The sequence below is a fragment of the Falco punctatus genome (genome assembly GCF_963210335.1).
Source record: "Falco punctatus genome assembly, chromosome: Z".
NCBI lineage: Eukaryota > Metazoa > Chordata > Aves > Falconiformes > Falconidae > Falco > Falco punctatus.
Window position 1 is genome coordinate 16,034,573 of NC_137586.1, and position 26,045 is coordinate 16,060,617.

General features: G+C 38.2%; 1 protein-coding gene across 1 annotated transcript in view; it reads right to left on the minus strand.

The window, feature by feature from the left end:
• Positions 1-1,825: 1,825 nt before the first annotated feature.
• Positions 1,826-26,045, minus strand: part of OXCT1 (3-oxoacid CoA-transferase 1) — an 86,681-nt gene continuing 62,461 nt past the window's right edge. The window contains exons 14-17 of the mRNA XM_080372194.1: positions 18,349-18,438; positions 14,327-14,407; positions 12,293-12,394; positions 1,826-5,548 (exon numbers count right to left, since the gene is read on the minus strand). Coding sequence (XP_080228320.1) covers positions 5,513-5,548; positions 12,293-12,394; positions 14,327-14,407; positions 18,349-18,438 — 309 coding nt within the window. The 3' untranslated portion in view covers positions 1,826-5,512. The remainder of the gene's footprint in view (positions 5,549-12,292; positions 12,395-14,326; positions 14,408-18,348; positions 18,439-26,045) is intronic.

Sequence of the window (26,045 nt, forward strand, 5' to 3'; positions counted from 1 at the left end):
GTTTTTGCAAGCCATTACATTAAAAAATATGACAAATAAAATCTAAGTACCACAGGAGGCAGATGGAGAACTCATTTTCCATGCTTTTTCTTTTTCTAAACAAATAAGTACATAAATATGTGAACCAGGCACAGCAAGTTTTCACAACACAAACACAATAAGCTACTTCCACCCTTGCTGGAGCCTCAAAATCTGATGTTACATAAATACATTCAGTAAAGGAATTTCCCCCCACCCCCAAGGTGTCCCCTGAAGCTGTTCCGTTAAAAACTGCACACGTGCTGCGGTGTCGATACGTCCAGAGCTAAGACACCTGGTCTGTAGCAGCAGATGGATATGGGCAGAAGAGGGGCTCAGAATACTGCAGTGCATCACAGAAACGATGGGATATTGTAAAATCAGTGTCGTGGTATAACCCCAGCCAGTAGCTAAGCCCCACACAGCCACTTGTTTGCCCCCCCTGCATTGGGATGGGGGAGAAAATCAGAAGCATAAAAGTGAGAGAACTCGTGGGTTGAAATAAAAACAGGTTAATAGGTAAAGCAAAAACTGCTCACACAAGCAGAGCAAAACAAGGAACTCATTCACTGCTTCCCATCGGCAGGCCGGTGTTCAGCCACCCCCGGGAAAGCGGGGCTCCGTCATGCCTAACGGTTACTTGGGAGGACGAGCGCCATTACTCTGAATGTCCCCCTTTTCCTTCTTCTCCCCCCAGCTTTATACGCTGGCCCTGACATCGTGCGGTCTGGAATACCCCCGTGGTCAGCTGGGGGCAGCTGTCGGGGCTGTGCCCCCTCCCAACCCCCTGTGCCCCCCCAGCCCCTCGCTGGTGGGGTGGGGTGAGAGGCAGAACAGGCCTTGGCTGGGTGTGAGCGCTGCGCAGCTGTAATGCAGACAGCCCCGCCTTACCAGCGCTGGTTCCAGCACAAATCCAAAACACAGCCCCATACCAGCTACCTACTATGAAGAAAATTAACTCTGTCCCAGCCAAAACCAGCACAATAGCCAACAACAGAAGATATACGAGATATGACAAAACTGCTGATATGCCTGTAACCAACTTTCTCCTGTTGTCAGAGGGAATCTTTACCTTCTACCATTGTATAAGTAAATTTTAGAGTTGCAAGACTGGTGTATTAGCTCAGTGATTTTGGCACTTACCTTGTACTCCCCTTCACAGGGGTGACAGAATGTTGGATTTTGACCAGGCATATAATTTACTGAAGTTTCGTTTCAGAGAAAATCATCAAGGTTTTTTTCCTGAGCCTAAACATTTTTCTGCACATTTATCAACCTGCTTTCCAAGGACACTGAAGATAAAATGATACTGTGACATATTTACTCATGACCTTATGGCATGGATGGAAGGATGACCCCAGTATCTACAGACAAGCATTTTCATCACTTTGCAATCATCTACTTGATCATTCACCAGGTGGTTAATGCAATTTGTTTTCATGTGTCATCTAGTACTATTTTCAGAATGCAGCCACACACTAACATGAATGATTAACATCTTAAATGCTGTAATTTCAAAAACAGTCTTAATCAAAAGGTAAAAACCAAGTAATTATGAAAATGAATGTGATAATTATGTTTGTGATTGACCCAACAGAGACATCAGTAAGAGAACATGGAGAATCCAGCTGTTAGCTGAGTTTTGAGCTTCATTATTTCCGTTTATCAAACCCCTCCACCTTCAGCCAAGACCTTGAGGTTTTTGCTTGTGCTGAGGTCTGACATGCTGGTGCAGACACAAGCTAATCTTTTACTGCTCCTAATGGCAGGACAGAACACCATGAAAAATGACAACAATAGAGGAAGCTCGAGATTTTTAATCTTTACTTTATTGATTCTTTTGCCAATACATAGAAGAACTTTGATGTTTAGTTTGCAGAGTTTACAGTACAACTACATATTCTATAATATTTCTTTTTTTTTTTTTGCTTTTTTTTCAGGGAAAAAAATCAATAAAATTGAAGTGCAGTAAGTCCAATGTGGTAATATAGTAGAATCATCACCTTCTTCAGGACAAAGGGTATCAACTGTCCTTGTCTTGTGAAGTGCTGTCAGCAGGCGGTGTCTCAATAAACCTTCATGCATACCATCACCCACCACAGAGGAACAAGAAGCTCTCACCCCTGTAACACGACCCTAGCAAATACTGCTTAGACTAAACTTTATCTATGAAAATACTTACGAGTGCTTTAATTTCTAATCTTACTTTACAAATCAATTAGAAAATGGAGCCACTGCTTTTAGCAATTAGCTTGTGCGGATACATGATGTCTTCATAACAATGCCAGTATTCTACTGCAATATATTGTTCAAAAGATAGAAAAATTCAAGTGTGACATACAGATATTTGCACCACTGTTTTTTTATGGAGACCGCTTGTTCTCCTTTCATCCCCAGTTTTCATCCCCAGCTTTCATCCCCAGCTTTCATCCCCAGTTTTCAGCACCATATTGGCTTTTGCTCTCTTGCATTAACACTGATACAAATAAGAGAAGACACAGAACTCAAATATCCAGCATATATGGCAGTCTTCAAGTACTCTTCCACACTCTTGATCAAGTCTGATCTCCAAGCTGAAGATAAAAGACAACCTGTTGCATGGACCTTAGCTGATTATTCCTCACAACATCCCCGTGAGGTATGAAGGAAAACATCCTCATTTTCCAGCAACAGGAGACAAGGCAGAAGCACAGATGAATTTTTTCAAGGCAGGAAGTGGAGAAATGGAAAAGCTGAAACTCAGGAGTTCGTGGCTCCTAATTCTTTGCTTCAGAAACCAAGGTGCGGAACTCCCAGACATCAGGTCATTAGTCTTTTCATAGCCATACATTAATAACAATGATGGTTTCTGTGCGTATGCCAGCAAAGCATAGTTCTATGGCAGAAGCAGCACACACCTGATCGCATGCACCCTCAGACGCTCCTCCAGTACTTTATATATGCCAATAAATGTTTGCTGTAATTAACTAATCAGTCCTACAATTAATGTACTATAGGTAATTGCAACAGGTCAACATTTCATTTATAGATTTCTTTAAGACTTCCACAGCTATTTAAAGATTTTTTTTTTCCTCTGGATAAGTTAATAGCAACTCCCTTTCCCTACTAAATAATAGTACTTATACTTCTTTAGAACCAGCATCCATTTTGGGTACTGTTTACAAGAGCTCTGAGTAGTGATGAGCAAGATACTTTCAGGGATCACATCCATGCTCTCAAACATGCTCCAAAACAAAAAGTTTCATACTGAGTGAAAATAGAGTCAGTTTTTGCTATACAGAGACTTTTAATCTGCAAAACCTCTGCGAGCAGAACTTCAGTCCACCTCTACAGCAGTAGAAATAGCCAAACTTTAACTAACTTGTTTGGAATGAGTGAATAACACAGGGAATACACCTAAACAGAGACAATAGGTTAAAACTAAAGCTTGATAAAATCTAACTTGTGCTAAACCTGTGCTAATATTCTGGACCACTCTGAGCAATGTTGTTTCAAGCCTTGCATGCAAATTACCTACCAACCACTCACGTCTGTATGTTTAATCAGGAAATTAGCACTGGTCTTTGTACAACACACTTTCTTCCCATGGGCTCAGCTTCAGGTCTTGCCTACACATTCAGGCTATACAACACCTTACCACCCATTAGCACCCATAAGTTCAAGTCATAAAACTTAGTATTGTGGGAGTACTTTTGTACCTGCATAAAGGTGCTTACAAAGGCATTTTGTTTATTCCTTTGTGGGAATAAGGATAACCTACTTGGTATTGAAAAGAGATTATCAAAGAATTGTTTAGAGTAAGTGCAACTAAACAAAATAAATCTCTCTAATAAAAACAGTTTTACTGCTATCAAGTCCATGGGTGGATCAAGACCAATTTTATAACTGTCCCATGAAAAGAGAAGCATTTCTTACTTTAGCATGGAAAAATGCAGTACAAAGGCTAGTACAGGAGCTAAATATTGTGGGATTTTCCTATCTGTTTCCCTAGAAATGTGTTACAGTGCTTCCACAACACACACTGACAATGACAGCCAATACCTCATCCACCTAGTACTAGAATGCCCTTCTACACCATATCCCAACACTGCTTATCACACACGATAGGCATATAATTATATATTTATTTGTGCGTATACAGTTTACATGTTTTTCAGTCACTTAATCTGCTCCTGTCCTGATATCAAACGTTATGTCAGGAACTATTTTAACTGAAGTGTTTTACATGTTACTATTTATATGAATGACAGAAACCATTACACTTTAAATGCAGATTTCCAGTCAGTTCATGCTCTGTATAATAAAGACCTACTGTGCTGATTTGGTATGTGAGATCCAATGCTGTCATATTACCCCCTTGCAAAATTAACAGTCATTTTGTAATTAATAACAGGGAAAGGAAGATCTTTCTCAAACAGCAGAACCAGTATGAAAGAATAAATTTTCATTTTGATTGTCTCATGGCATTCATTCTAGTTATCATGAGTTTGGCTTAGTTTTTGCCAATGCCTTGATTGGCAAGTCATGCAAACTTACTGCTTCCAGCTTTAATGAGCTGCGTTCCATTCAGAAGAAACTTCAAAGTGCCCACAACATTCTCTTCCCCTGTTTTCCTGTGTAACACTGGAAGGACAGACCTGACTCCAGGAACAATCTTAATTTGCCTTTGAGTGAGGGCTGGGGAGAAGGATTCTACCTGGAGAATAAGAGTGGTTCACATGGGACAATGTGTAGCCACCAGTTGTCTGCATGGGGATGGAGACTTTTCGATTTCCCTCCTTCATACTAGTCCCATTCTAGTTTGTAGGATTTAAATATAAGGGATCAGAGTTGGACATTGGGAGGTGTAGGCTTCTTAATGCCAGCTGACACACACCATGGAAATAGTAGATAGATACATTCAGGGCTAAGGACCCAGTTATTTCCACTGGTATATACAGTTCTGTCACAGACTCATTAAAAAGTTCAGGAAAAGGCAAGTAAGTCCATATTCCTGATGTCTCTCTACAACTCCAGAAAAAAACAGCCTCCACACCTTTACAGAAGAATGGACATGATAAGTGCTATAGTTCCAGAGCAATGGAGTGACTGGTAAGTTTAATGACATCACAAAAAGCAGAGGAAATCATAAGTTTTGCATGATCATTGTCTGATTCTCTGTAAAAAATGTAGTATTTGGCAGAGACAATACAAGGCATTTTTTTTACAATATTCATTAACATTTTAGTATAACATTATTCAAAATTTAGGGAATAAATTCACCTTTTCAATTTCAATTGGTAATGTAATGAAGTTAAAATACAACTTAGGCTGATAGTTAAACTCAGGCTGTGACTATCTTGAAACTACTTAAAGAGCCCTTACAAAAAAAAAAAAAAAAAGAAAAAAAAAGAAACAAGTAGTAAAATTGCAAACCAGACATTGATTTCTCTTCACTGAGCTCCCATTTGGAAACAAGCCTTCCGGCAAATTAAGCCCAGTCTGTATTTCACGTTTAAATCTGCCTCATTGGTATTAGTTTTGGCGAAACCTAGCAAAAAGGAGGGAAAAAGCACAACAGTTAGCATAGTGATATGGCAGCACAACCCACCTTTCATTTCCACCTCTATCAGCCATGTGCCACTGAAGACTAGAGACACTGTCTTTATTTAAGTTGACATATCTGAAGTATTTCAGAGATAAATTCTCCCGTAACTACATTTTCTGATGCAAGAATACAAGATATCCATGGCTCTAGTATCCAGCCTCTAAACTTCATTTATTTTGAACTGGGTTACTGATTTAGGAATGCAGATTAAACTTGGACAGCCGAACCTCTATTTGCCCCTGCTAACTGCATAGTCTTCTCAGATGGCTTCCAATGCCAGCAGAAACAAGAGCTGAACTCATGTGAAGCAGTTCCTCAATTATACAGCATACAGTAAGGCACATGAACATAGCTCAAAAATTTGCCGTGGCTTAGTTAATGCACTGGCCTGTAGATGGTCACAGCTTGTGTACAGCGGGCCTGCACTTGCTGTGAACAGCAACAGGAGAGAGAGCTGCACATGGGCAACAGCCTCAGCCACCACCTTCTAATCCACTTGCATACATGCATCAATACACCAAAGCAACAAAACAGTTTATATTCAATACATGATTGAATGGCCACTGCAGCATCAAAACAACCATGCCAAGGAATCTTAGACTGATTATTCCCCTTATTTGCTCAACAGCCAAGGTCATTCTGCATTTCCTCCCCACCCACCAGGAAATAGGATGCTGTCCGTCAATGCTAGGTCTGTGGAGAAGTAATCAATTGAGTTTTAGAACACACACATTAGTAGAAGATAAACAATCAAATGTATACACATACAATACACACACTGTACCTATAGTATATGTATACATGGGTTTGTTTGATGATGATATAGGTAAAATCAGAAGTATTGCATTATTTTTTTAGAATTTGCCTTCTTCCATTCACATTCATTTGATTTGTTTCATGATGATAGTTCAATACTTATAATTTTATCTTTTTTTAAAAAACAAACCTACCTTTTTCCATTCACATTCATGCGAGGATAAACTTATATATTCTATTGTTTTAATACCATAGTCATAAAAATGAATTAGTGATATTATAAAATATCCAGCAGACCAAAAGTAAAACACAGTAAGCCTAAATAGGAAACCAGATGAGGGAAGAAGGCATAAATGGGAACAATACAGAGAAGACTTAGAAGAGTAGCAATGGTTAACATTTGATTAAACCCCGGCTGCAGGTCTACACAAATACCTGGAGGAAAAGCTCCCCACAGAAGATCCAAGCCTCTTTAAATGTCTCCTGTTCCTAGCCCTATATAAATAGGTGCCCCAGGATGAAGATCAAAAGTAACTCATGTGATCTCACTTGTTCAGGCAGTTCCACAGATAATCTGGCTCCTAATTAATGTGTCCAACTGAAACATGACGTACTGCATTGAAACACCACATACTGCATTCCTTCTGCCTCCTTATCCCTTCTTTTTCACTTAACAGTACCGAGCAAGCTAACTTATGAAAAAGTGATAGAAAAGGGTCTTTCCAAGCATTAAAGCCTCTTTCTCCAGAAATACAGGGCTGTATTTCCTGGACCAGTTAGATTTCCACATTACCCTTCCTCCAGCCACCATATATCATACAACCTTATGAGAACAGCCAACAAGGAAAGCTTAGCTCATGAAGAATGTGTTTACTGTATCAAATGCTAACGAAAGGTTTTCAGTGGATGGAAACTGTTCATTGATTTTTCAAAGTTGTGTGTGAACTAGGATAATAAATAGATGTAATAGGTACAAGTGTAGAGGAGCTGGAGAAACTCCTTTAGTGCACCAGCATTCCTGGGCTAGCTCCAGAAATGTTTCAACATTTCTGACTCCAACTGCCTGTGTGCCTCACTTAATTTGGGCCCATATCTGCCTCACCCAGACATGGTTCCATTGAATTAAGGGAAAAAGCTGGAGGATGAAGATAGCACCATTAAAATCTGTATGCTGCTAATGCCAAAGCGATTATTGTTTTTCTGCTGACGCAGATTTTGATGCCATCAAAACTTCATTTTGCATCTGAATGAGCATATTACATTAAATGTAATGTCTGAACATCTGATGCTAACAGCTGTCATTTGTGTGTACCACTATCTGCTTCTGAAAGGGTCTGGCCCCCATGAGTGCTAAGTGCCATAATGCCTACTGAAGATAAAAGAGGTGGTAAGAGCCCAGCACCGCTCAGAACTGAACCCAAGTACAACTCTTTGCTCTAAATAAAATGTGATTAAATAAGCAGAAAAATGCTAATATAACAAAAGGGTTAGTTTGTGCGTGGAAAACAAGGAGTAATCAAGTTTAAAATGCAGAAAGCTCCCTGAGTCCAGTGCTTTAAATCCCAGTAGAGTCAGTCAATTTAGTAACACCCCGTGCTAAAAGCACAGCATTTGGTAAGGGCAGAATGTGATTAATGAAGACTATTCTACACTACACAGCTGCAGAGTTGCTACTTTCTTAAATACTGCCTAAGCAATACATTCTTAATATTGTTACACTTAACAGGAATAACAGCGTATCTTGGTACCTTCAAAATACTTTGCTAATGTTGAACAGGTAGGTGTACTGGGAGTTTGCCTGGGCAGTCATGTACGCAGCCTCTGAACTGGTAAAAGGACACATGGCCTCAGAGACCTCCTGCAATTCAAGCTTATTGAGCCTTTGATTTCCCACCCCAAACTAGTCTTTTCAGCTAAACAAACAGCTCTATTCTTATTTCATTATGTCTTTTTTTATAGCAAGCAGTTCTTTTAAGGCCTGATTCTGAATGATACTGAGTTGTAGTAACTTCTAATGACCTTATCAGGTGTGTAAAAGCAAGTCACTGTTCAGAAATGTAAAAAAAGTCCCTCAAACAAATAACAACAACAACAAAAAAGATGGACCAGTGTTAGCATATTTGTTAAAATAATAAAAGTTGCTTATCCCTTGTTAAGTCCTAATTATCTGAAAATGCAGATAAAAGCAAACCACAATTCCAACATCAGCTTTTGTACAAAATTGTTCCTGATGTGCCTTTTGCAGTGGCGTGAATGATCTGGAAAAACACAACATCCATCTAAGAATGGACTCGAACCTGCAAAAGCCTGTTTCCTCAAAGCAAAATGTAGTTCCAGAAAAGAAATCCATATCCTCTGTTATTTTGTACTCACTGGCTTGAACTTGGATAGTAAATTTCTTTTTAAACATACACTAGTCAATTGCTATTCAGCTACCTAACTTTTCCTTGGCAGATGCTTTTCTTAAACTCCAAGTTATCTTTTAAGATCATTTTGTAAGACAGCTTTTACATTAAGAAAAAAAAAAACAACCAGGGAGGATGGTGATTTTTTACCTAGACAAACTCACCCTGATTATTTTTATAATGGAATACATCTGTAAAAGTATGGTTCTCAGTTTGTTCTCTCATGGTCTCATCAATGGTATATGCCAGTACAAACCCAAGCAGATTACCTTCCAAGGTGATCTATATGCTAGGCTACAGCAATCTGATTTCAGCATGCAAGATAAGCCAACAGTTTGTCTTCACAGCACAGTAAAATCAAGCATGAATTGTTTATTTCTTATATGATGCCAGTCCATAATGAAGATAGTTGACTCTAAATCATATTTTCTTTAACATTTTGTGGTTGCAAATGTCCTTCAGATGTTTTTCCAAATAATTAAAAATGCTGTGAAAATGGGACTGTACAGCCAGATGTGTCTCAAAGAAAGCCATATCGGCTATAAAGTTCTCCTTTACAGAAAGGAGTTGCCTGCATGGGCAGAGACAGTTATCTATAAAGGAACAACCATCCTTTAAAATCTCACTTGTAATGAACCTAGAGAGATGTTTTATTTCAGAACATTCCATGCATCCACTGAAAAAAGCTGCTAGAAAAGGGTCAGTTTCTCAATTTCCATCAGTTCTGTTTCAAACTAGCGAAACATGATCCAAAAAACCTGCTTTTACTGTAGCAAAACAATATCGCTAAAGTTCCTGTCACCAATATAAACAGGAACAAGATGTCTCATTCAGTGAACATAAATAATCACAAGCACAACTGTTACATTTTCAAATAAGCCTGAGGCAGAGTCTTCAAATGTAGAAAAAAGGACCAAGGATGCTGCTTTCTGAACAAATGCCTATGGCAAGGCTCAAACCTCTATTTCCCAGACCACAAAACTAAGTGAAGGAGCTGTAGGTGTTTGCTGTATATGAAAATCGGGACATCAGGGGTCTAATATTACACAGCAGTGATCCAGTCTTGCTGTCACAGATGTCAACAGAAGCTTTGGTAAGGATTTCAATGAGGGGAGGACTGGGTCACTGTGGCCTGAAAATATTCTTTAGAAGAGTAAAAAAAAAAAAAAAGAGAATGGAATAGCTAGTGCTTTTCCATGCCACAGCTTTAACAAATCATTGTGGTTCATGCTTTCCATCTGCAGAGCCCTAGAGATTTCAGGCACTTTTATAACTACCAATCAGCAGGTCAGACTGACCCCCTCACATACCTTGGCTGAGGTACATGCTTTGCAAGCAACCATTGCTTTGCAAGTATTTATGCAAGCCACATGCTTTCAAGATAAGTATATGAAAGTGCATAAACAAAGCAGCATCTACATATTTCATGCCCACAGCTCCTTCAGTGCAGCTCATCATTTCATGCATGGCCAAGCACCCATACAAAGCAGACTGCGTGAGAGTTTGCCTTCAGGAGAACTAGGAAATGGTGCCTGTGAAGTGTCCCTTCCTGATCCCAGTCAGACAGATCCCAAGGACCTAGATGGTGGATTGTTGCAATACCTCTCATCAATTGCTGACTTCAGGCTATCCTAAAGATTCAAAATCTATACCACTGTAACATTGACAGGAAAGCACTAAGGGATGGTGGGTGTTGGTAATCCCTCCTTTGGCCCTAACAGACTTCCCCTGTGATATCCACCATGCTGCTGTGAAGTTTAACACCATAGCCCATAATTTTAAGCTTATCACTTCTTTCTCTGCATTCTTTCGTTGCTTCTGCTTTCATTGCCTTGAGCATAGGCTGCTGAATATTACTTTGGGTAACACACTCAGTTAAATATATATATATTAGTCACCTGAAGCAAAAAGAAACTGACTCTTTCCAAACAAGCAGATTTTGAACACCTAAGGACTGGTGTCTTCTCACAGCAAAAGTCCTTTACTGTAGTTTCAGTCTATTTAAATGCTATTTAAATAGTGCACCTTCAAATTAATCATTAAGTTAATCCCCAAATTAAATATGCAAGAACAGACCAAAGTGACTGACTGCAATAGATACAAACAACGTCATGTTTATGCTTTAATTTGGGATGCTAGCTGTTTGACAGGCTGACCAGCCAAAGATAAATTAGTCCTAACATTACCAAGTTTTAAAAAAATTATTTTACTGTTTCAAAAATCATGGTCAGAAACTGAATGAATAATTTCTTTTGCACACAGAATTGCTGAAAATGGAAGGTTGCTTTCACTATGAATTAAAAAATACTAATTTTCCATGTAACATTTTATGGAAGTCATTATTAAGAGAGCAAAGTGATTTTGTAGCAGTTTGCTGCACATTGCAGCTGCTGGTCAGGCATCTTTAACCAAACAATTTTTCTCAGATAAAAAAAAAAGTATTTTTAAAAGTGAACAGCACTTTATTTGAAATATTTAAAATTCCACAAGAAAAAGATATATTATCATATTTAGTTACCAGAAATGCTCTCTGATGGACACAGGAAATTAATGAAATTCCACAGACTTATTGCTCAGAAAGTTTTATTTATTGCCAATAGTATACTCAAAGCCTTAATAACAAACTCTTTCACATAACAACTGCCCTGCAGTCTTTCAGTTATGTGTCCTAGCCCTGCCATGAAACTCTGCAAGGAGAAAGAGTATTGCACCTCATTACCAAATATTCCCCAACTACTTTTACAGCACAACGTGTAAACTGTCATACTCACTGCCCTCACCAAAGGAGAGCTGACCTACCCCAGAAGACTTCACAATACAAAAGAAAAAAATTTGTAATATGCATGTAGAAGGCCAAGAAGAAACTATATGTTATTAACCACACAGATCCAATCAGTTACAAGTGTGCTACCCCTTTCTATTAATATGCCAGTTTCATGTTAGCGTTAAGTGAGACTTAAGAATGAATGAATGTGAAGGTCAAAAGGCAGCGTTTTTCTGGATTAATGCACAGCGTAAGTTTCATTTGTACAAGGCAAAGGGAGAGAAAAAGCAAAGATATCTACAGTAGAACATTTAGTTGATTGGCACTACTAACACAGAGTGGACACATACAGTCACCCCTTTTGAGAAGACTTACAACCCCACCTAAAGACAGCATGAAAATTTAGCAACAGAGAGTTAGCTAAACTAACTTATACAGTGGAGAAATACATATTCATCCACCTCTCAGATATGAATCTGCTCCCCTCTTCATCGCATCATAAAAGTTCCCTTTCCACATTGTCCTTTTAGTCATTTCTCCATCTCTTCTGTTTTTCCTAGCTTCAAATATTTCCAATGTAATCATACTGGATTAGCCCTCAATTATCTTCCTATTTTCATTGTAAATCCCACAGGTAATCTACTGAACCCTTACCTACACGGAGGAAACTTACCGTGTTTGCAAGTCTTCATGTGATGAGTATTTGTGGAGAATATTTGTTCTGACACCAGACTAACTATATTTGTTTGTAAAATGACTTACTGTGAAGTCACAGCCAGTGCTTTTCTTGATATCATCCACTGTTAGTCCTTCCCAGATTTCCACAAGGGTCAAACCCTTCTTCTTGTCCACATCAAACACAGCCTGCCAGGTTCAAAGAGCACACAATTAATTATTTATTATTGAAGCAGAAAACAAGGACCTAAGTAATAATATTGTAGAAAATGCAGTGCTGAGATAGGTAGAATTCCCTCAGTAACAAAAGATGCCATTACCAATTGGTTTCACTTTCCTAACTGACCAGTAAAAATTTCTGCCACGTTTATTTGTACCTGAAAGAACCTAAAATATGAGATGTGTTAGTTTTGTAGGGAAAACATGCAACTGTTTTGAAATGCATGAAATGAGGACCATGCCTCCTGCCCCCATCTGGTGAGAACTGCGAGGCCCAAAGGAAAGGGCTCTAGACATTCTTTGCTGCAAGACAATGCACACCAAGATATCATGAAGGAAAATAGGAAAAGACAACATCTCCATCATTCTTCTATTATTTCTTTTTTTATGGCAAAGAGCGGTTGATCACTTTCAACAGATTATAAGCTTCTCCAACAGCTATTGCACACCCAGTGCAAATTTTAGTCTTTTCAGGAGCTGAAAATGAAAGACAAGATTTCTTGTACTTTTAATAGAAAGCCTGAGAGGAAGTGGCTGAAGGAGCAAAAGCTGTTCTTTCTGATGTATTCATAAGATGTGCTTTCCACTTCCAAGGCCCACAAGCTTACCAAATAGAAACGTCTGTAAAACATTGTGCACTTTAATGGTGCACAGGTTGCATGCTAGTTGCCAGTGAAACAAAAGGTCTATAGTAATTTTCCTTAAGAAAACCAAATAAGGTCAGCAGCAAAAGACCAGCGAAGGTTGAACTTGAAAGGTAAGTGCAATCTTAAGCTCATTACAGAACCGTACTAAAATTCAGCTGTCCTCTGGGCATGTGAGACTGATTTAAGGGACTGAAAAATGATAGCTCGTCTTGCTGGGCATAAGGAACATACACATTAGGAAGCTAGTGTAGAAACAGAATTTGCAACACTATCAAACTACTGTTGTACATTTGTGTCATCTCCTAATAAAGCAACCAGATCTAACAAGTGGTGGCACTTAAGAGAAATTTCTGTTTGTTGTTTATTTTCTATCAGTCCTTGTTGACTCTCATTTTTTTGTTCCTTATGTTTTGTATGTGGTCAGTTAATAAAAACCTGGAAAACCTTCCACGCTTTCATTTATTTTCACTTACTTTGTGGAGAAAAAACCCTTTAGATTCCAGTAGCAACAGATTACCATGAAAAAGCAAATTCTACATCAGCACCTTTGATGCATTCTACTTGGTACGATAGGTGGCTCAAAGAGGTACTACTCTAAGCTCTTACAAATGTAAACACTGATAACAGAAGGAGTATGGTTACAGCAAAAATCTCAGATCACTTCTCCCTTGTTGAAAAGATCCACTAATGTATTTTGAGCAGCAGTGGTATTAGATATTCACATGGACTTGCACTGTAGAATAAATTGCTTGACAAATGGAATCAAGTAATGACAAAAAAATTAAAGCCCTGCCACAGCTACAGGTTGTGTTTCTCTGAAAAGGTGTGTAGTACACATCAAGGAAGATGCCAATTGTCTGACATACACGTGGCTACACAAGCTGTTGCTCTGCTGGAAAAAACTATCTGTGACTACAGCTGCATTTGAGGATTTGCATTGCACATGGCACATTTTCAGGAACACTATGGGAAAAATAAGGAGATACACACTTTGCATATTTCTCATGCATGGCATCTTTGTTCTGAATGTTTGAACTGTACGGTCCAGTACGCTAGATGTCAATGGTGAAAGCTTCAAAAGGAAAAATATGAGTGCCTAGACCGCTGGAACAACTCCAGGGGAATCCTTGCCTTCATTAGTAACAGATACCAAATATATTCTTCATTTTTACTAGACTTTTCTACTTTTACTGAGTGTCCCTTCTTAGGGATAGAAGAGAAAAATACTGACAAGGATTCAAGGAAAGTACTTTACCTTCTCTGTAATGATGCGGTTTACACATTGTTTCCCAGTAAGTGGTAAATTGCACTTTTCCAAGATTTTATGGACATTGCCCTGTGTTTAACAATATACAGACAAACATTAATTTTAAAAAATGACACAACTTATTCCAAATTCAAATATGTACATGAGAATCACAGCCACAGCCATTCAGTGTTATTGAAATATTCACTGTACTCAGACCACTCTTTGAATTCACTTCTTTCACAGATTACATCTCTGGCAATTTGGGACAGTTATTACTTAACTCCCACATATAAGGAGATGACTAATAAGAATTTCACTGTACCACTGAGTGCGCTCCTGAGTTTAGAAGCTCTGCATACTTCTGCTTAATAGTTTGTCTTTCCTGCTGCAATGTGGGGATAAGAGATACATGGGACCTCAATGACGACACATAAAGGACAAAAATTAGGAAAACACAATGCGGGCATGACATTTCTCTGTCTGATACTTCATCACAAACAGTAATGTGCAGGATCAGCCATACACACAGGCATCTCAAATCCCCAGGGCTTAAGCACATAGTCATGCTCTGAAAATAGTAAATCCAGTTTCTTTACCCACACTGAATTCCCATTCCCTCCACTGCTCCAGGAAAGCCCAAAAGCAGACTAGAGATGAGTGCAATATGCTCATCTTCAAGTGCTACACATAGTGCTCCATGTTTCAGTCACGTCTGAATCAAGTGCTTAAAACTAGTTTCCATTCTATTTTTCTGAATGGTGTAAACAACCTATTTCACAACATGGAACGATTACCAGCCATTAATTTACTATGTTTTGCAAAACATGTCAATGACGGTACGGTGTTAAGAACTTGACATTTATTTCTCTTAGGCAATATTTAGCAGATTAGGCACACATACACAGTGACTGTTCAGAGATTACATAACAACCTTACAGGCTATTGGTTTTCTTTACGGTTATAAAGAAAAAAGTAATTTAGCAAAAAATACATTAAGAAATATCATAATGAATTAAACCTAAGGTCAATTTGCCAAGTGTCTTACAGTGGTCCAAGCACATGGAGCAAAAATTGAGCCAATCTTCCACAGCTATGCCCTCCTGGTTCCTGACATGCTGTGATGTATAGATTTTCTGAGCTGCAGACTGCTTCTGCGCAATGCTGTTTAATTTTCACTGCTGAATTTAACCTCATAAAACAGTTTAGTCCCTTTCATATAGACTTAATTTTTTGAGCTCCTGCATCATCCTGCTGATCATGCACAACTTCATTACCTGGCTGTGAAAATTGTTTTGCATTGTTTTAAACATGCTAGTTGCTAATTTCAGTTGGCTACCCCTACTTCTTCTATAATGCCATTTGCATCCACTTTCTGCATGCCCTTATTATTTAATGTATTTCTACGTTACTCTTCCTCAACAGCATTTCTTAAGCTGAAGAGTATTCCACAGAACTCACTTCATGTTTTGTCATATTTCTTCTGTACCTTTTGGTTTGCATTACATGTAAAAAATTAAGTAATTAAAAAGTAAATAATGTAAGGCAGAGTGTATTTGGTTTTATTTGTACTATACTGCATAACAGAGTTTAAAAAGAGGAAAATTCTTCACGTATTTATTTAAGTGCCAAGACAGGTACTGGTTTCACCCTCGTAACTAAACGTAAAGTGTATTTTGTCCACACTGCAAGGACTCAGCCTACTGCTATGTTTAAAAACTCTAATGTGTACTGGAAGGGAAATGCACTTCTAAACTCTTAAAAAACTTATTTTCATGTTTAACAGGCTATTACTATAATACAAAAAAAATATTGAAAAGGATTAAAAGATTCTTCACAAGTATGACTCAGACAAAACTGACTGCAAGAACTACCTATTGCAGCAACTCCTGAACATCTGCATTGAATGTACTGCATATATCCCATGCCTTCCACTGCATTTCCATCCCTCAAATCTTGTCTGCTGTTGACTTACAGAATACTTTGGCATCTAATGATAGATTTCTTATTATTTATTTGGAGAACAAGATGACAAAAACATCCCTATACTAAAAAGCCAGCAGACACAACAAACTGCCACTGTACATGCAGACGTTTTTTTCACTCAGTAGCGCAATGGGCTTTGAGCCAGACAAAAGATTGCTCTTCTGATACATAGATACAGCTGCAGTAATTTTGTAAGAAAAACTTTGATGTAAAGAATTATAAAGCTGTGATTATAAAATAGGCTCTGTAAAAAGCAGCCACCCCAATAAAAGACTTCTGATTTTCAGAACTGGTCTCATGGGTGCTATATTTGCTTGTATATTTAGGAAAAAAAAAAAGAAAATAAACAAAGGGAAAACAAAAAAAAGATAGAATCTGAAAACTGTAACAGCAGCTTTTGATTTGCAAACATTGTATTTCCATATTTCATCATCTTCACTGTTGAGCAAACAAGAAGCAGCAGTATGAAGACCCCAGAACGAGGCTAGGTAAGAGGAAGGAGTGCCAAGAATCCACTTCATTTTAAAATAAGAATAAAGTGAAAAAGCATGCACATGGTTTAGTTTTGCAGTGCCTTTTCACAAAAGCAGAAGAAATAATTTATGAAAGCCTGCAATTGGCTCTCTAGAAGTGCACATCAGGCATTCCACGTACGTAGGAGCCCAAGTTATGTATACATATGCCAAAATAAGTAACTCTAAGCCTGGACTGTTTGTAACAGTGAACCTATCTGTGTTTCTGTCTTTTTCAGGTTTCAATACTCCTACCAACAAAAAACCAACATGCAAATAACTTCCAAAGACTGTAGTGAAAAAAGATTTTGGTAATTGTACTTTTAAGAGAAAAACTGGCATGAATAATTACAATGTGTGTGGACTCTGAGCCTTAATCAAATTCCACAGTAACTAGAAATTTAGCATAAATATTTATACAGATCACATTAATACCAGTACATGTCTGAGCAAATAGAGAATTACATATCCAGTTTTTGGGAGGCTGTGATAGGGATACAAGTCATATAGATGAATTTGCTTTTTACTTTCGTGTACTTATTTACATATATCTGAAAACTATTTGGTCAGACTCAGTCCTGTTACTGAAAATGTGCCCCTTGAGATCAGTTTAGTATAAATTGTAAAACTACTATACCTTTTAACAATTCTTTTTTTGTGAAAATTAATTCTTGGAATCACATTTAAAAAATACACAACTGTCATATTTAGCCTTCATATTTATGTATTTACTAGTTTACTATGCAAACTCCTTATGCTTGTTCTTATACATTCTGACAGTGATATTATCTTGAACAATATACATTAATTCTTATTGCAGACACACAACAAATTTGGACTAACAGAAATACAGAAATTAAACAAAAAGTTCCTTTTCAAATATTCAATACAGTTCCCTGAAAATAGAGATTTTCATCCTTCAGTACATTTTTCTCATAGTTTGGACAGTTCCATTTTAGTAGTTTCAAATGACAAGTTTCCTATGACCTTCTGGGGGAGCCTTTATATCTACAAAGCTTCCATCACAAAGAAGTCTCTAGATTAACCTCTATCACATAATGATGGAAGGCAGCTTGCATCTCATTATGCCAAAAAGATGTGTCCTATCAACCTGTCAGTACCAATTTGACTGGCAACTTCAAAGGTAAATACCTTTCCATCATAACAAGTATTTAACCGTGGGGAACTTAATTTTTCAAATTATTCTTAGGTGAAGAATAAAACCTCTGGGGTAGCACCTACTGTAGCTCTGGCAATTGCCACTCTCATTAAATTTGCATGAAGTAACTAAAAAATGTGTGCTGCTTTTAAACATTGAGTTAATATTTCATTTTTTTTTCCATGGTGACTGATTCACTTACTAGAGAAAAGGGACCATAGTAACTTAGCCCCCTTCTGGATCTCCATAATAACTAACAGCAAAACTGTCAAGTCCTCAAAGCAGCAGAATGAATGCAAGATGTCTTTTTTTTTTTTTTCTCTCTTTTGGTACAGCCCAAAGCACTTATTTAGAAAAAAGCGGCAGAGCCTTACCTTAGCTGAGTGCTCCATGGTAACAACCACTTTGGTCTGTGCACTGGATACCAGGTCCATGGCACCCCCCATTCCTTTCACCATCTTACCCTAAAATCAAATTTTTAATCAAAATTTTACATTTTTACTATTTGAAAAAATAAAAGAGAAAGATGCAGTATATTGGCTGCAATAGCAGCACATGATATTCACTTTTTCCTGCATGTAAAGCCCATCTATTTCACTGCCACCATATCCAAACACTAACAGAGCTTTACCACAGCAAAAACAGCTGTCTCATTCTAGGCTTTATATGACGCAAATAGGAGAAAAATGATGAGTAGAATAAAGATCCACTGCTGTGGCTGGTGTCCTGGGATGTAACTTAAATCTCAGTAATATCATTGGCTCAATGGAAGGCCCGACACGGAGGAGTGATGAATTTAGTTCCAATGGTCCTGGCATTAATAAAGCAGTGTTCATTCTCCTGTGGTAGAAATGTCGTTACTTCCTCAAAAGAAATCTTTGCATATGAAGTGTAGCAACAAGAGCATTCAAGCACTCTCCACCTGCCAGTTTGGAAAACCATGGCTCATATCAATGTATCAGCACAGATTTTTTTGTTCTATTCCGGATGTCTGTGGATTTCATTTCAGAACATGGGCAAATAAATGAATGGGGATCAGTATTCACTTCTGTTTGTCCCTCCAACCAAGCAATGCTTTCTGCCTCTGTGCCTCATTCTTATCTTAAAGAGTGTCAGAATTGCACCTGTTATCACAGCAGCTGTATCATGGCTTGGTGTTCAGCTACCTCTGTTTGTACTTTCCATAATGCTACAGCATTCAACCCCTGCCTGCTTCCACCATCTTAAACTGAATGCATCTGTTCTTGGAAGGTAAGAGGTCCAGACCTGACACACTTCTGATAGAAATCACTGTAAGTACAAAGTTCTATCAGTATAAGCAAAGCAGTCAGTTTTGGAAAACAAGCACTAGACCCAAGAAAACAAACAAGGCAATAACCTCGTATACCACTCCAGAGATGTTGAGGAAGGCAGAAAGGAGAATGGAACATCAAGACACCTGCATGATAGGGGACTTTAGTAGGAAACATGAGGCAAGGAATTTCACAGACTGAAAAAAATTAATTTCTATGTCAACTGTTTTCTATTTGCTCTCTTTTGACTGGTTATAATCTGTAATTACAATAAATTACCAACAGTAATACAGTGTAAGCTGTTTTATATATAAAATCTAAAAGCATATGGTTAAATGACCAGAAAACTTCCTAGTAAAAAGCTTTTCTCTTATGCTTCCTTTTAGTAGCTATGTGATTCACTACCTTGCTAGTATCAGCACCTAGGGTCCAGAATATAAAACATACGAAAGAGACTTGTCTCATTAAGCTGCCAGACCAGCAACTCATTGGTCTCTTGATAGTTATGGTCTCTTGATAGTAATGAAGGTATATACACACACACCCCAAAACTAATTGAGTTTTCTTACTGTTTGCACAGCAACGAACAAATCATATGTTCCTGTATCTATTATGAACAACCACTTTGGAATTTGTCTAGTCAGATCAGCATTGAATATTAATCACATTAATTAACAATACTACTAAATATTTATTTGCAAATACAAATCTGAAAGGGATGAGAAGGTTTTCCTCTGTCCTTAACTTTCTGGCACTGCTCAGATCATTCTCCATCCTATTTGGAAATACAGAGCTCTTACAGAGACTGCAGTGACTTCGCACCTGCCTGCCAGAGGCTCACTGACAAGATAATGTATAGTAGCTGAAGATGATGGATTATCTCCCCAGCAACTCCAAATTCATTTGCAGTGAGGATTATGCTATCAACACACCTGCCCTGACAATGCCATTAGTTCATTTTCCAGGCCTTTTAGTTATATTAACTAGTAAAGACCTATAACAACTAGGAAATATTTGAAGAAATAAGTGCCAATGAAGGACAATGACAACTCTACTGCTGGAGAAGCTGCCATGCAGGATTGAGAGAAAAGACTTCATCCCTTTGCGTATGCAGAAGCAGGGAAATGAAAGTTCAGTTGAAGAGGACTTAGAGACATTTAAATTGTTCTATCTGCTTCTTCTTTTTAGGCAAACATACTCATCACTGTCAGGTGCCTGGTAAAGCAAGTCAATCAAGCATTAACTCTAACTAGCCAAGTAATTACATGCTCTTATTCTGAGGAATAGCCAAAGCATAAGAGCATTACATCACTCTCAGTGCATCTACCAAACTCCCACAACTTACACTTTCCCCAACACCATCCTGTTCGAGGGGACACCTGCATCCTAAATTAGAATTAAAATGCTTGAGACTAAAAGGTGATTCCCAAAAGACATTTTGTTCCTTTTTGCCTAGGACAAGTATGTTCTGATATTTATAAACACTGTACATTTACAAGCAATTTCTGTTTCTTTAAAATTTTAATAGCATATTTAATTGTATCTGACATAAGTCAGAGTGGTTTATTTAAATATTTTCCATGTAATATCTACTCTGTCATTAAAATAAACATTTTCTCCACCTGAAGACCACTTGCAATGGCCAACTCTGTTGTAAAATCTCAAAAACACACTAGATTTGGTTTGTAGTGCCAGATACTAGCTGAAGTGGGAACTATTCAATTCACCTCAATAAAACGTTAACTTGTATTTATTTTGATTAAACAAGGCAAATTGCAGACAGTAAAACTGTTTGCATTTGGTTACTTGATAAGGTATTTAAGTGTAATGACCTGTAAAAAGCTCAACTGTTTTTAAAAAAAATCATGAAAAAATAAAAAGGAGGTGCTTCAAACAACCAACTGCTAAATTACGTTTACAGATTTCCTGGTCCTTCTTATCATGTTGGTAAGGTCCAGTGTTTGCATGCCCTCCCCCTCATTTATTTATTTAAGATTATTTTGGTTAGTTTCCAATTACATTGGTGCTGCTAGCTTAAGAAAACAGAGGAAAGACAGTTCAGTGGTAGAGAGCACTGGTAATTTGAAGCACTATTTTAAAGCACATTTTATCAGCAAGAGCTTGAAGTGAGAAGAAAAGTTTTTTGAACTGGCCATGCGCTCCCTGAGTGGTCCAATGTTGGCAATACTTATACAGAGGGTTAGGCAGAGGACAGACACAAGCTCAGTTTCTTCATAGCTTCTCAGTTGCCATAAAAGGTCCATATTGCAGGGAAGAATTCTGCTTTTCCCATAATTCTTCATCAGCAGTTCTTTCTAACTCAGTCCAAATAATCTTGGGATGCAAGAGGTGGAAATTAATGGATGTGATGGATTTGGTTTTTTTTTTTTTGTTAAGATACTCAGCTCTTCTGCTTCATCACAGCCATAAAGCCACACAAAATTAGCAAAATTTCTTATAATGCCTACTTATTGCAAAATACATTATTTTGTTACTATGATGATGGGGCATCTTTAAGAAAATATGAGGGAAGGGTACATATTTTCTCATCTGATGTCTTCATATCTGAGCATCATTTGAGTGATCAAAATACAATATTAAAGAGACTGAGAAAGCAGTTTAGCCTAACAGTAATTCCTAAACAGGATCCTAAACCTTCCTCTTGGTTTGGTCACTTGTGGCATCCAAGACAGCCTGTGGTATTCCAGCAGAAGCTTATGAGTACTCCAAGATGAGTGAGACAGTCAAGATGTTTTTCAAGAGAAGGTGAAGTCTTTCCACAATGGTATTGCAAGTTAGAAAGATGCTATGGCAAGCAGGAAGCAATTTAGAAGAAAATCCAAACAGACTAAAAAGACATGGCTGTCAGAGAAGAGAACTCGGCAGCCTTCAAACACTGTTAAGGTCTTGCACCCATGCTGGCATTTTACACCTTTCCTCTTCATTTCCAGGAGGAAGGACTCTCCTTCCGTAACTGAATTTTATAGCTACTCCCAACATCACAGGACAAAATGCATCTGAACTGATCTGGTTATGTTAAAAGAACATAATTTTTTTTGAGATAAATAGATATCACATCAACAGTACAGCAAAGCAGATGCTAAAAAAAAGCAGAAAGAGTGAAAACTTATAAGTGGTAAATGCAGAATGTGAAGGATTAGAATGCAGATGGAAATAAAAACTTGAATAATCCCATTTCAAATTGAATATCAAAGGACAGCCCAGGTGAAAATGTGTGCCTGTTTGAAAAGGAACTGAGCTACTTCCCTGTTGACAGTCCTTGCCCATATTGCCAACTGCCCTAATATGGTATTAAATCAAGAGAAATTTCAGATTAAATACTTTTTCCTTCTATTAAATAAAAGAAAAAACACATATGCCTAACACTATGCTCAAAGTTAGTAAAACTACTATTTCAAAAACTCTTACAGAAAATAATGAATGCTTCTAGTTTAAACTACAGTCTTCACGCAGGCTCCCCATGCAATCAGAATTTTCAGGCATCCCCTTGGAAGACCTTGAACAAGCTACCTAGGATGACAAGAGTAGAGGTTTTAAGAATGTCAGTATTGTCTCTGATGGCCACAGAAACAGATTAGGTGGCAGGTACAGAATCCATCACCAGTCTCAGCTTTCTTAGGAAAGGAAACTATTATATCAGGCCAGGGACAGCTACTAAAATTTAGAGTAACCGGAACAGTATGAACTCCACAGAGAAAAGCAGAAATGAAGGTAATGCAGTGGATGGATACAAGATACTTCTTTCACCACCATCAATATTGCTAACACTGCAGTTAAAAGAATGAACTTGGGACCACTGCAAAGCCGTCTGCTCTGTCCCTCTCTGCAGTGCTGCATATTCACTACTAACATACATCAGTCACACAGGTCTTCCTCTCTGTATAGGTACTGTCTGTCTTCACAGACATTCAGCTTCAGGAGCACATTCAGCTTCAAATGACATGCACAGCACAAGTAGGAGGTCATCAAGAGCCACATATAGCTATTTAACAAAAATATCCCATCACTTGTTGTGGGGTTAAATGTTGTTGGTTCACAGTTTTGGGGGAGTGCACATTAGCACAGACCTTAGCTTTGTACAAAAAGGATACTGACCAGAAGGTAGTATTAAAAAAATATGTACGCATAAATCTACTCTAAGTACATAAAATGTAGATGACAGTCCTTTGGCCATTGCTAAATCCTGCCCAATGTTTAAGGTACATTTACAGTTGTTTCTAAAATGAAAGCCACAACTCTTCCAGATTTCATTTTCAGTTTCTTCAGTGAGAAAGACTGAAGACTGTACCAAAAAAGGTGGATAAAGCTGAAGATTACAGTGTTCTGAAACACACTTCCTTGTGCTATTTTCCACTGATTTTATGTCCTTATATGGCACAATTACAGAATTATTGTAATTACACTGTCAACTATGACAGCTAGATTAGATTTTACTCTGAGAATATGACTGAATAAACATTACCATGAAATGCTGGGAAATCATTAATGGGATTTTTATCTCAGAGTTGATAATGCAACAACACAACAAAGAGTTAATACTGGCTAAATGCAACAAAGCTGAGCACGCCCTACATGCACAAAAGGGTGAAGATATGTTCAAAATAAAGATTTAGTTGTATGGCTAAGCCATACAGAAAATGACCTGATTTTCAAGAACACTAACAGATATCTCCTAACACACATGCACACATAATAAAAAGCAAAATTAAAAAGTATATTTGAAAAAATGGAATGTAAGTTCTTGAGTAACTGATACTTCTTGGCAAAATCTATTAATAACTCTTTCCTAAAATGTAGCATACACAAATATGTGCACTAACTATATTTCTAACTATATTTATATTTTCACTTTCTATAACCAGAAAATTAAGGCAGCATAAAATTGGTCAGATTTCATTCCTTAATTTTCTCATATAAAACTGATTTGAAGTAACTGTTGGCAATAGATTTGAGTGAATGAGTGAAATTCAAATGAATACATTGAGAAACTGCATCTCAGGAGCAACTCAAAACAGTCTGTAACATGCTTGCTTCAGTGAAATGGATTTGCTTTACAGTGATGAATGCCATTTCATTGTAATGGACAGTTTGGGACAGCCTTCCATTTACCTTTGCACACTATTTCCAAAACACAAAGGTTAGCATGTAATAATTAAATATTACTGCCAACATAATACTAGTCTCACTTGAAAGTGATGGTTCCATATCATAGTCACAATTATTACCACTAACCTACAGATCAGGAGACTTTTGACATATGCTTGTATTTTTGAGACAGGCAGAACTTCTTCAGCTGCTGTCATTATATAGATGCCTAAAGCAGAGCTGTCATCTCCCACATTGAAAATTTAGGAGAGTATCAATAAAATACAAACAGTGAGCTCTTACATCCCTTCCATGCAGCCTGAAGAGAAATAAACACAAACAAAACTGATAGAAAAAGCCCTCAAAAAGGTGGAAGAAATACAGCTAACCCAATACAGTCCCTTTCTCCTTTGAGGCTTCAAGACTCTTCCAATGGTGGTGACAACATGCTGCGACGGCTCTGCAGGCTTCCAGGCATGTGTTTATTGGGAAAGAAGCAGTAAGCTGATATACTGCTGTGGGCTTCATTCCAAGACACATGTCTGCAAAAACCTAGCATCTCATCATATTAAAATAATATCCCATTGAAATGTAGATCTTCAAAGAGACTTTAGGTAACTGCAGGTCCTGTCCTTCTCCTTTGTTCAGCTATTGTTGTATAAGCCCCACATGTCAGGCTTGAGAGATGAGCCCATGCAAACCTCATGAAGTTCAACAAGGCCAAGTGCAAGACCCTGCACCTGGGTCAGGGCAATCCCAAGCACAAATATAGGCTGGGCAGAGAATGGATTGGGAGCAGCCCTGAGCAGAAAGGCCTGAAGGTGTTGGTTAGTAAGAAGCTCAACATGACACAGCAATGTGCATTTGCAGCACAGAAAGCCAACTGTATCCTGGGCTGCATCAAAAAAAACATGGCCAGCAGGTCAAGGCAGGTGATTCTCCCCCTCTACTTGACTCTCATGAGACCCCACCTGGAGCACTGCATCCAGCTCTGGGGCCCCCAACACAAGGACACAGACCTGTTGGAGCAAGTCCAGAGGAGGACCATGAAGATGATCAGAGTCTGCCTGGAGCACCTGCCCATGAGAGATTTGGGGTTGTTCAGCCTGGAGAAGAGAAGGCTCCAGGGACACTTTATAGCAGCCTTCCAAACCTAACAGGGATCTACAGGAAAGCTGGAGAGGGGCTTTTTAGTAGGGCCTACAGTGACAGGACAAGGGGAAATGGCTTTAAACTGAAAGGAGGTAGATTTAAATTAGACATTAGGAAGAAATTCTTTACTGTGAGGGTGGTGAGGCCCAGAGAAGTTGTGGATGCCCCATCCCTGGCAGTGTTCAAGGCCAGGTTGGATGGGGCTTTGAGCAACCTGGTCTAGTGGAAGGTGGTTGGAAGCAAGTCTGGTGGAAGGAAGCAGGGAGGTTGGAACTAGATGACCTTTACAGGTCCCTTTGAACACAAACCATTCTATGATTCTGTGATTCTGTGTCCTAGACATCAGACAACTTGCCGTTACTATTAAGAGAAACACAGTCACTGAGCATATTAACCTGTGCATTTTCTGTTCATACACAATTTAGCTAACTTGTAGTGCTTAATTTCACAGGTAATAGTTAAAATGTTTCTCAAAATTTCTGGCATTGTTCTACAACTTGAAACAAAACAGTGACAGTTTG